The sequence below is a fragment of the Heterodontus francisci genome, chromosome 2 (genome assembly GCF_036365525.1).
Source record: "Heterodontus francisci isolate sHetFra1 chromosome 2, sHetFra1.hap1, whole genome shotgun sequence".
In the NCBI taxonomy this organism is placed as follows: domain Eukaryota; kingdom Metazoa; phylum Chordata; class Chondrichthyes; order Heterodontiformes; family Heterodontidae; genus Heterodontus; species Heterodontus francisci.
The window spans coordinates 68,563,543-68,575,925 of NC_090372.1; the positions used below are offsets into that span (position 1 = coordinate 68,563,543).

Here is a 12,383-nt window from a genome sequence, read left to right on the forward strand (position 1 = left end):
GACATACAATCCCCTGTTACAAGTAATATTTCTCCTGTGCAGATGTCATATGGTTCCTTTATTATACACATGCAACCTGCATGACATAAGTTTTTGTGTTATGTATTATTTATGTTACTTTGTGATTCCGATTTTGTTGATAAATTCTGAAAATACTGGAGGGAAAATAGTGAACTGCTATTCATTTTATAGGATTATATTTTAATTATTCTACTGGCTTGGTAAAAATCTCTCCAAGGTCCATTAGGTTCATGATCTAATTGAGTTTTTCCTGCATGTAGCTACATGTGTTGCAGTAATGAGTTAACTAATTGTAGATGTCTTTTTTTCTAGGCTGTATTTTTTGCAGATAAATGAGGGATTGATCACAAAAGAAAATAGGAACTGAATGTTTTTCATGAAGGCTTCCATCCAGTGAAAGCCAGTTGCTATTGGTATTTGACATCAGTTATTAGAAGGGAAATAGTTCTATAGGATGATGTGCTTCGATTGAGATGAGTGCACCCACTGCTCTGCACACCGGTCTAGCTTGCAGTCTGCTTCTATTTCATCACAGCTCAACATGTTGCTTCAGCGATACAGTTTAAGTGTGCTCCCTCAGCTGCACCTTGCTGACTGTGTACCAGTTAATTGAGAATTGAAAAGCCTAATAGTTGATTTCTATGTGGCAAGACACAATGAGGAGAAGACGATATTTGCTTAATAGAACTGAAGATGCCCCTGTCAAACAAAAGTCAACCGACTGGCTATATGAGTCGTATTACTGCATGAGCCAGCAGCATCCTCTGATTGTTTTCTTGCTTCTGATTGTGATGGGAGCCTGTTTGTCACTACTGGCTGTCTTCTTTGCTTCAGGGCTGGTAAGATCCTTTCTGTCTCAACACTAACTGAAATTATTTGTAAAATAGGTCAACTTTCATTATTTTGATTTTTTATTAAAAAAAGAAATAAAGATTATTGTATTCTTATATTAAATATATCTAATTTTGTGTTTAAACTGTATATTTTACACAATTTGCACAGATTCTTGTTAGGGTTATTATTTTTCTATAATCGTTAATGAGAATCATCGCATGTAATTGTTCAACAGTGAAAATTATCAACAGTATGAAGTAAAATGTACTGTCAGATTGTGGTGCCACTTAATAATTATTATCTGATCTGAAGCCACTCAGCAGTGCGAGTCCACCTCTGGTGCATGCAACATCCCACCACATAGCAAAGAGTTCCCAAGTTCTAACAACTTTTGTATTATGTAGAAAAGAAAAACAAAATGCTATTATTCAGTGGCAAACAAAACAAACAAAAATTCTACATTTTTGTAAAACATTGTTCAATTATAAAGCTGATTGAAAGCATTAAATTGCACCTTTGGAGTGTCAGTCTTGTAAGAACTATGTAACAGGACTGCTTAGCCTATGTCCTTAGATTCGGTATACACTCTGTTCGCACATTGGCACCCTAAGGCTGTTTAAAGATTCAGTTTTGTTAATGATAGAAATACCATAAAGAATTTTACAGATTTGAATGCTTGAAAATATTATCAAAATTTTGAAGAACAAAGAAAACATTAATATGTTCATAATACAATGGACTATTGCTTTCAAAAGGACATACAGAATATACAGTCTGTTTTAGAAGCTTATTGCAACTAAACCTTGTTGAACTAAAATACTTCCTCATCATTGCCTGTTCTAAAGCATTACTACAATAATTGCTGAGAGAAAAAGGTGTCCCATTCCTTGTTGAATCTTAACCCAACTATTTGGCAGAATTCTGTTTATTTCCAATGATGCTAGAAACAGTTGTGCCCTGATGTGTGCTGACCTAATATTTCTCACTGCTGGCAACACTGCGGATTTGTATTAATCTCCACTGGAGGGGGCAGGGACATATAATGCATGAAAGTTTTCTGTGCCAAGTGGCTCTGATATTATCCTGCTGCAAACGTGTCCTTGCAAAATAGAGAGCCATCCTGCACAGTTTAGGCAGCAGATGCAAAAGCGTAGTTGTGCTATATCATTGCATGAAATTTAAAAAAAAATAAAAGAAAGGCAAGGGAAGAATGTGTTCCTGATGCAACATGAGACTTTAAAATTATAATTTTTCACCTAAAAGGATTGTCCATGAAACTTGTAAATTGAAAATTAAAATCTCCAGATTTACAAATGCCTTCTGCAACAGCACACTGGCATATGTTATAGTGATCCATTGTTGAAAGCCCATGGTCAGAAAATTAAAGGTGCAATTGTGTCTCTTAAACAACTATTCATGTGCAAACTTGACCATGCATCTGTTTTTTTCTGCTGCCACTGATAAAAAGGAATTAGGACTCTAGGAGAACGATGAACCACCCACCGTGGATAACAAAGGAAGTTAAGGAGAGTATCAAATCAAAAACAATGGTGTACAAATCGGCAAAAGCTAGTGGTAGGCCAGAGGATTGGAATTTTTTTAGAAACCAGCAGCGGATGACTAAAAAACTAATGAAGAGGGAGAAAATTGATTATAAGAGTAAATTGGCAAGAAATATAAAAACAAACAGTAAGAGCTTCTACGGGTATATAAAAAGGAAGAGAGTAGTTAAAGTAAGTGTGGGACCCTTATAGGATGAGACTGGGGAATTAATAACAGGGAACAGGGAAATGGTAATAAATTTAAACCAATATTTTGCATCGGTATTCACAGTGGAGGACACTATAAACATCCCGACAATAATAAATGAGCAAGGTGTAAATGGGAGGGAGGGAGTGGTTAGCACCGCAGCCTCACAGCTCCAGCGACCCGGGTTCAATTCTGGCTACTGCCTGTGTGGAGATTGCAAGTTCTCCCTCTGTCTGCGTGGGTTTCCTCCGGGTGCTCCGGTTTCCTCCCACAGCCAAAAGACTTGCAGGTTGATAGGTAAATTGGCCATTATAAATTGCCCCTAGTATAGGTAGGTGGTAGGGGAATATAGGGACAGGTGAGGATGTGGTAAGAATATGGGATTAGTGTAGGATTAGTATAAATGGGTGGTTAATGGTCGGCACAGACTCGGTCGGCCGAAGGGCCTGTTTTAGTGCTGTATCTCTAAATCTAAATCTAAATCTGAAAAACTTGTAACAATCTCTCTATCATGAGGGAAAAGTAGCTGGACAAACTGATGGGACTAACGGCAGACAAGTGACCAGGACCCGATGGCCTGCATCCAATGGTTTGAAAAGAAGTGGCTGCAGAGATAGTGGAGGCATTGGTCATAATATTTTTTATTTTATTTATTTTTTTATTTTTAGAAAAACATAATGCAATCAAACAGAGTCAACATGGTTTTATGAAAGGGAAATCATGTTTGACAAATTTGTTAGAGTTCTTTGAGGGTATAACAAGCAGAGTGGATAAAGGGGAACCAGTAGATGTAGCGTATTTGGATTTTCAGAAGGCGTTTGATAAGGTGCCACATAAAAGGCTGTTGCACAAAATAAGAGCTCAGGGTTTTGGTGGTAATTTGTTGGCATGGATTGAAGATTGGCTAACACACAGAAGGCAGAGAGTCGGGATCAATGGGTCTTGTTCAGGTTGGAAAGGCGTAAATAGCGGGGTGCCACAAGGATCAGTCCCAGGGCCTCAACTACTTACTATCTATATCAATGACTTGGAGGAAGGGACAGAGTATAGTGTATCCAAATTTCCTGATGATACAAAAATAGGTGGGAAGGCATGTTGTGATAAGGACACAAAGAATCTGCAAAGGGATATAGATAGGTTAAGTGAGTGGGCAAAAACTTGGCAGATGGAGTTCAGTGTGGGAAAGTGTGAGGTAATTCACTTTGGTAGGAGGAATAAAAAGGCAGATTATTATTTAGATGGGGAAAGACTACAAAATACTACAGTACATCTGGGTGTTCTTGTACATGAAACACAAAAAGTTAGCATGCAGGTGCAGCAAGTAATTAGGAAGGCAAATGGAATTTTGGCCTTTATTGCTAGGGGATTCGAGTTTAAAAATAGGGAAGTCTTGTTACAACTGTACAGGGTGTTAGTGAGGCCACACCTGGAGTACTGCGTATAGTTCTGGTCACCGTATTTAAGGAAGGATATACTAGCATTGGAGGCAGTTCAGAAGAGGTTCACTAGGCTGATTCCTGGGATGAAGGGGTTGTCTTATCAAGAACGGCTAAACAGGTTAGGCCTTTATTCACTGGAGTTTGGAAGAATGAGAGGTGATCTTATTGAAACATATAAGATTTTAAGCGGGCTCAATAGGGTAGATGCAGAGAAGATGTTTCCACTGGTGGGGGAATCTTGAACTAGGGGTCATAGTTACAGAATAAGGGGGCACATATTTAAAACTGAGATGCGAAGGAATTTCTTCTCTCGGAGGGTGGGTGAATCTCTGGAATTCTCTACCTCAGAGAGTTGTGGAGGCTTGGTCACTAAATGTATTTAAGGAGGAGGTAGATAGATTTTTGAAATCTCGGGGAGTCGAGGGGTAGGTGGAGCAGGCCCGAAAGAGGAGTTGAGGACTGGGACAGATCAGCCATGATCTTCTTGAATGGTGGGGCAGGCTTACTCCTGCTCCTATTTCTTATGTTCTTATGTAATGCAAATGCTGATTTGAAATCAGACAGTTAATCAGTCTTCAAATCCTCTCAGTACTTTACAATGTTATCTAATGTGAAGATACAAAAAAAAAGAAATAGGCATTATAAAATAGTAAAAGGCAAATAAGTACAACGAAAATAAAAGACAGAAAATGGAAACAAAAGGTCAAATTACAGAAATAAGATGCTAAATACACAGGACAGTAAGAAACAAAAAATGACTAAGAAACAGAGATAAAAAATCAAAAAGGGAGAATGAATCAGTTCTGGCCACCACAGTTTAGGAAGGATGAGAGGGTCCTTGAGAGGGTGCAGAGGGAGATTTGCCAGAATGGGGTCCCAGGGATGAGGGATTTTAGCTGCAAAGTTTTTTTTTAGAGATACAGCACTGAAACAGGCCCTTCGGCCCACCGAGTCTGTGCCGAACATCAACCACCCCTTTATACTAATCCTACACTAATCCCATATTCCCAACAAACATCCCCACCTGTCCCTATATTTCCCTACCACCTACCTATAATGGTGACAATTTATAATGGCCAATTTACCTATCAACCTGCAAGTCTTTTGGCTTGTGGGAGGAAACCGGAGCACCCGGAGAAAACCCACGCAGACACAGGGAGAACTTGCAAACTCCACACAGGCAGTACCCGGAATCGAACCCGGGTCCCTGGAGCTGTGAGGCTGCGGTGCTAACCACTGTGCCACTGTGCAGTTAGTTTGGAAAGCTGGTGTTATTCTCCTTGTAGCAAAGGAGATTGAAGGAGATTTAATAGACATGTACAGATTATCACAGTTTGGACAGGGCAGACAAAGAAAAACTGTTCCCATTAGCAGGTGGTACAAGACTAGGAGACACAGATTTAAGATTTTGTGCAAGAGATGCAGGGGTGATGTGAGGAAGAACTTATTTATGTATCGAGTGGTAATGACCTGGAACTCGTTCCCTACGAGGGTGGTGGAAGCAGAGACGATGAATGTTATCAAAAGGAAATTGGATGGGCACGCGAGGGAAATAAACTTGCAGGGCTATGGGGATGGAGCTGGGAAATCGGACTGGTTCGACTGCTCTGTAGAGAACCGACATGGACTGTATGGGCTGAATGGCCTTCTTCTGTGCTGTTATGAATCTATGACTATGAAACCACACAAACTCAAACAGAACAATACAAAGGAGTAAAAAGGGTAGTCCAATTTCCTTTTTGTGCTATGTATAAAGAAAACCATAAACTCATTTCATAACAAAATGCATTCCCCAAAGAAATAAAGTGGAGAAACACAGGACAGCAATATTTAACTTGAGCTCAAGAAAATGAATGATGAAAACTTATTAAGTGGTCTAATTTCAAACTGCAGGATCTTACTGTTGACTGGTCTCATAGTACAATGCCCTTAATGTATTTAAAATGCTGGCATAAATGAAGCACTTTAAATAATGCTGCAAAGCAGCAATGATGTGAATGCTCCTTCCATGGTCAGAACTATCTTTATACAAACCAATAGGGTGCTTAGTCTTAATTTTATTGATTCCCACAACCCATACTATGAGGCAGAACTACCCATAACCATTGGAAATAATTTATCCACTGAATGTCAACCCAGAATTCAAAACTGGAGCTGCAATCATCACTCACCAGGACTGTTTGGAGCCACGTTTGAATCCTGCACCTTCTGGCATAGAAGTGGCATTGCTACCATTGAGCCAAAGGCTCACTTCAATTCCTCTTTGTTTAGTGTCTGGAATCCATTTTCCCATTCTAGAAACATTGAGTATAGTGTTTAATGGCCCTTCCTACTGGCAGAGTGTTGCATTTTGCTGGCTTGTTATGTAAACTCCCTCCTCTGTGTACAAGTAAGAACATAAGAAGTAGAGGCAGGAGTAGGTAATTTGGCTATTCAAGCCTGCTCCATCATTCAATAAGACCATGGCTGATCTGCTACCTCAACTCCACCTTCCTATACTAACCCCATATCCCTTAATTTGCATAGTACCCAAAGATCTATCAATGTGTGTGTGGAATATACTCAATGACAAAGCATCCACAGCTCTCAGAGGTAGAAAATTGCAAACATTTACAATCTATTGAGTGAAGAAATTTCTCCTAATCTTTCCCTGGCTGACCCCTTATACTGAGACTGTAGCCCCGTGTTCTAAATTCTCCAGCCAGGGAAACATTTTCTCAGCATCTACCCTGCCAGTCCCTTTAAGAATTTTGTATGTTTCAAATAGGTCACCTCATATTTTTCTGAACTGCAGGGAATATAGACCTAGTCTATTCAATCTCTCCTCATAGGCTAATACCCTCATCCCAGAAATCAGCCTATTGAACCTTTTTGCACTCCCTCTAGGGCAAGTATGTCCTTTCTTAGGTAAGGAGACCAAATCTGCACACAGTATACCAGGTGTGGCCTTACCAGTGCCCTGTATAATTGAAGCAAGGCTTCTTTTCCCTTATACTCCAATCTCTTTGTAATCCTAATTGCTTGCTGAACCTGCATCTTAACTTTCTTTGATTTATGTGCAAGAACACCCAGGTCCCTCTGAGTACACATATTTCCCAGTCTCTAACCATTGAAAAAATTTCACTTTTTATTTTTCCTACCAGAGTGGATAACTGCATCCTTCGAAACATTGTATTCCATCTGCCATGTTCTTGCCCAGTCACCCAACCTGTCTATATCCCACTGCAGCATCTTTGCATCCTCCTCACTGCTTACTTTCCCACCTAACTTTGTATTTCTGGCAAACTTGGATACATTACACTCAGTCTCCTCATCTAAGTCATTAATATAGATTGAAAATAGCTGAGGCCCAAGTACTGATCCTTGCAGTACCCAACTTGTTTCAGCCTGCCAATCCAAAATGTCCCGTTTATTCCTACTCTGTTTTCTCTCCATTATCCAATCCGCAATCCTTGCTAATATATTACCCCAAACCCATGAGTCCTAATGTTGTATAATAATAACCTCTTTTTACACCTTATCAAATACTTTTTGAAAATCCAAATAAACTACATCTACTGGTCCCCCCTTATCCATCCTACTAGTTACATCCTCAAAAAACTGACAGATTTGTCAAATGCAATTTCCCTTTTCTAAATTTGACTCTGCTTGATCATATTCTGATTTTCTAAGTGCCCTGTTACCACATCCCTAATAATAGATTCTAGCATTTTGCTTACTACTGATGTTACACTTCCTGGCCTACAGTTCCCCGTTTTCTCTCTTCCACCTTTCTTAAATAGTGGGGTTATGTTTGCTATTTTCCAGTCTTTGGTAACTGTTCTAGAATCGAAGGAGTTCTGGAAGATCAAAACCAATACATCCACTATCACTGCAGCCACCTCTTTTAAAACCCTCAGATGCAAACCATCAGGTCCAGGGGATTTGTCGCCATTTAATCCCAAAAATTCCTTCAGTACTATTTCTTATATTGATTTCTTTAAGTTCCTCATTCTCGCTAAACCTTTGGTTCCCCATTATTTCTGTTTTTTTTGTCTTCTACCATGAAGCAGAAACAAAGTGTTGTTTACTATCTCTGCCATTTCCATATTCCCCATTATAATTATACCTGATCTCTTCCTATTTACATGCTTATAAGAATGTTTATAATTTGTTTTTATATCTTTTGCTAGTCTACTCCCATATTGCCTTTTTTTATTTCCTTATCAATTTCTTAGTCTTCCTTTGCTGAATTCTAAAATGCTTCTAATCCTCAGGCTTACTATTCTTTTTGGCAACATTATAGACCTCTTCCTTTGATCTAATACTATCTTTAACTCCTTTTGTTAACCACAGTTGGACCACTTTTTCTGTGGGGTTGTGTGCCTTAAAGGAATGTATATTTGTTGCTAATTATGCATTAATTCTTTAAATGCAGACCGTTGCTTGTCTACTGTCATATCTTTTAATGCAGTTTCCCAATCTACCTTAGCCAACTCGCCCCTCACACCTACGTAGTAAGCTTTGTTTAGATCTAAGACATTAGTTTCAGACTTCCCAAAATCACTTTCAAAATCATTATAAAATTCTATCAATATTATGGTCACTCTTCCCATGAGGCCCCTTTACTACAGGGTTATTAATTAAACCTTTCTTATTGCACAATACTTGATCCATAATAGCTTGTACTAAGTGAACTAGTTACATTATGGAGCTTCCATATATGACTGCTTACACAGGTTTTCTTAAACCAAGATCTCTGTTGGTATCTTAGTGAAAATAGGAACAACCATTGGTGGCAGGGAATTCCAAACATCTGTGCATAGACACGTAACAATCAAAAAATTATACATGCCCTTATGTTTGAACACTAAACAAAGGCATATAAGGAAAATAGCTATAAATGGTGACAACTATGGCACACAAAAATGCAGAAGTGCAGGTGTTTAAGTCACAGGGGAAGCTTTTTCTAATGTTTTCTTTTCCCATTGAAGAGAACAGGCATGTTAATATGCATTCAGCTTGAAGTAGAATGTATTTTTATTGCCCTCACGTCTGTCCTTGTCAATGAGGAGGCATCATTTGCTGGGGGTAAAAAGCAACACATATTATAAAGGTTGTAGTCCATGAGCCCATGAGCTGATAATACGTTTATAACCTTGACAGGAAATTGAGGGGTGGCTGAAACCTCAGTGAGCCAATATGCACATATATTGTATCACTGAAAACATTTATTGGCAACATAACGTGGAGGAAGTTCAGTACATAGAGTTCTTTCAGAAATAGCTAACAACTCCCACTGGGCACAGTACTAATTATAGCCATTTAATTAGATATTGTGAATGTAGCATTATAAATGTACATTTTAATTGTACTTGGAGTAATTCAATAATGTTTGTTTCATAACATTGCAATAAATGTGATGAAAGTAAATACAGAAAATGCTGGAAACACTCAATGGGTTAGGTAGCATCTGTGGAGAGAAAAAAGTTTTAGATCAATGAACTTTCATCAGAACCAAAGGTTTTTTTTGTTACGTACAGAATTGTAATGCATTACTATAAATAAACATAATTGATTGGAGGTACAGGCTTAATTAGATTGTGCCAATTTAATCTACTATTGAAATGGTGAATGATGATCAGGTACTGCAAACTTCTGAAACTGACAAAAAACTGGTTTATCAGATAATTTTGAGATATAATTGAGATTGTTATATCAATAAATCAGCCTGGAGAAACTGTGGTAATGTGCTTAACCATCTTTTCATTTGTTTTCCCCCCAGGATATTGAAGACCATGTGGCTTTCCTGATAACTGTTCCAACAGCCTTGGCTATATTCCTCACAATTTTTGTTCTGGTCTGCGTAGAGTCAGTGTTCAGAAAGCTGCTGCACGTGTTTTCCCTTGTAGTTTGGGCATGTCTGGTTGCTATGGGTTACCTTTTCATGTGCTTTGGTGGAATAATTTCTCCTTGGGATCAGGTAAGAATTCTGCAAAGAAATAAGATGTGAGCGTCAGTTACCAAATCATGCTCAAATGTAATATTTTATCCTTCAGGTTATTTTAGAAATATTATTGTTAACTGTACATACTGACCTGAGTAATGGTGACTGAAATAAAAAATATTTTAGTAGTTCATTGTATGGCAGCTGCTGGTTACTGATTAGACAGGTAATGTTGTTGAAAAAAAATAAATGATGTGAAATTTGAATAGGTGGTTTGTGAAGTTGCTGGCTTTCGATTATTATCTTTTCTTAGCTATCTTTAATTTGTGGCTGTTCTTATTGTTACAAGTACTTTGTTTTAAAAAAAAGAGGTGTGTGCCTTTAAGACTGAAAAAGGGATTTCTCTGGGAACAGTGAATGCTGAACTGGGTGGGGCAATTGCAATGCAATCTGGTTTTCCAAGCCACTCAGCAGAGAGAAATGACTGTCACAAGACTGGCTGTTGGGGAGATTTTAGTTTCTCTTTTGAAAGAAAAGGCCAGTTTTTGGCTGGAACCTGTTCTGGAGACCAGAGAAAGAGAACTCTCTTTAAAGAAATCAAAAGACCAGTTTGTCGCTAGAAGGGGTCGGAAGGCAACCCAGAAACTCTTTCTCTTGAAAAATAATTCCTGTATCGAGGGAAAGTATAATCTCTTCATGAAGTTAAAAGAAATTTGAAGGAATTGCAAATCGAAGGTATGGGAGCTAAAACCCTTGTTGCAGTTTATGCCTGAAGAGAGAGAAACGACCCAGGAAGAGGAGTTACAACACTGTGGAGAAACACTACTTTGGAGAAATGCTGCTTTGCCGATAGGAAGCCTGCATTGCTGAAGTTAGTCTCCAGTCTCTGAAAAATTCCTACCTCAAGTGTGAATCCTGTTGCATTGTTGTATTATTTGGAAGCTCCTGAAATATTAAGTAAGTTTCTACTGTTGGACTGCTACTTAGAAATCCAAGTAGACCTGTTGCTAGGCCTTTTGCTGGGAGCTCTGTGTGATGCCTACTGCAGATGAATTTCCTTGAATGCCTACCCACCATAGACTGTTCATTAATTTCACCTGGAACCTTCGAGTGGCATCTGACTATTCGATTCTGAGACATCTCACTGATTCAGAAATATTCTAGCAGAAGTTACAACTCAGTTATTTTATTATTCCTAAGAAACAGTTCTAACTTAAACCAATCTTTTAAAACCAATTAACCATTTTTTTTTATGTATGTGTGTGCATGATGGTTAGAAAGAATAAGAAGTTAAAAAATCTGTTCATGCATATAGATTTATCTCATTACCATTAAAAATTGGTTTATTAATAAATAGCTAATTTGTTGTTGTTGAAAGAAACCTGGTCTGGTATGCTTTATTCTGGGGAATAAATACAGTGTTTAATTTGGCTAATTTCTGGGAGGTGGGAAACTTTATTTGATATGCTATGACCTGTGGAGTAGTGGGACTGAATTAACAGTGCATTACTCCCTTGGTTGTAACACTATTTGTATCTTTATCCATGTCAAACAACTCTTGCAGCTGAGATGGTAGCCTACTCTTAGTCAACTGCCAAAGCAGCCACAGGAAAGCATAAATGAACAGCCTTGTGATAGTTTTTCTTCCTTCTTTCAATGGTATGTCTTCTTAGCATCTTCATTCAGTGATACAGATGAGATCAGAATGCAGCAAAATAAGGTTTTGAACCTGTATTCCCCACCACTCCATGATGCACAGAATTAGTGCTACAAACAATTGTGCCATCATAAAAAAGATATGGATTGATCCACATCACTCCAACCACAGAGACTATCAATGTTAGTTTTAATTTTAACATAGTTGTTGAGACAACATTCCACTCCAGAGAGTTTACAAAATGCTGTAACAGTCAGTTAAAAAAAATGCACTTGAAAAAAATTATATTCGAAGTGTTTTACCAGTTGTTACGACCAGGTGACAAAGGGGTCTAGGTTTCCCTCTCAGCCTTCACCTGGTCTTACCACAACAGAGTTTAATTTTAAACACACTGTTTTTAGCTCCCCCTTGGTGAATCCTTGTTCACTAACTTCCGATTATAAGGCAAAGAAACTAGCCAAACTGTTTTTCTTAGGTTTAAAGAAAAAGGTTGAACTTTATTAAACTTAAACTCCAATTCAGTTAACGCCTACGGATATGCGACATGCCCACGCTAATATGCATACGTGATACACATATGCAGATAGAGACAGAAAAGAGCAGAAGAAATAAAGTGGAAAAGTTTGAGGCAATATCTGAAGATGGTTTTGCTTACTGTTCTTCGAGCTCACTGTAAAGTCCTCTATTATAGGTAGGTCTTGCTTTTCATTGGGGCCCAGTATTCTTCTTAAACCTTGTTCGATGCAGGAGACTTTTC

At 38.3% G+C, this 12,383-nt stretch overlaps 1 protein-coding gene across 1 annotated transcript in view; it reads left to right on the top strand.

The window, feature by feature from the left end:
- Positions 1–662: 662 nt before the first annotated feature.
- Positions 663–12,383, top strand: part of LOC137379590 (adenylate cyclase type 2-like) — a 606,709-nt gene continuing 594,988 nt past the window's right edge. The window contains exons 1-2 of the mRNA XM_068050644.1: positions 663–860; positions 9,808–10,005. Coding sequence (XP_067906745.1) covers positions 663–860; positions 9,808–10,005 — 396 coding nt within the window. The remainder of the gene's footprint in view (positions 861–9,807; positions 10,006–12,383) is intronic.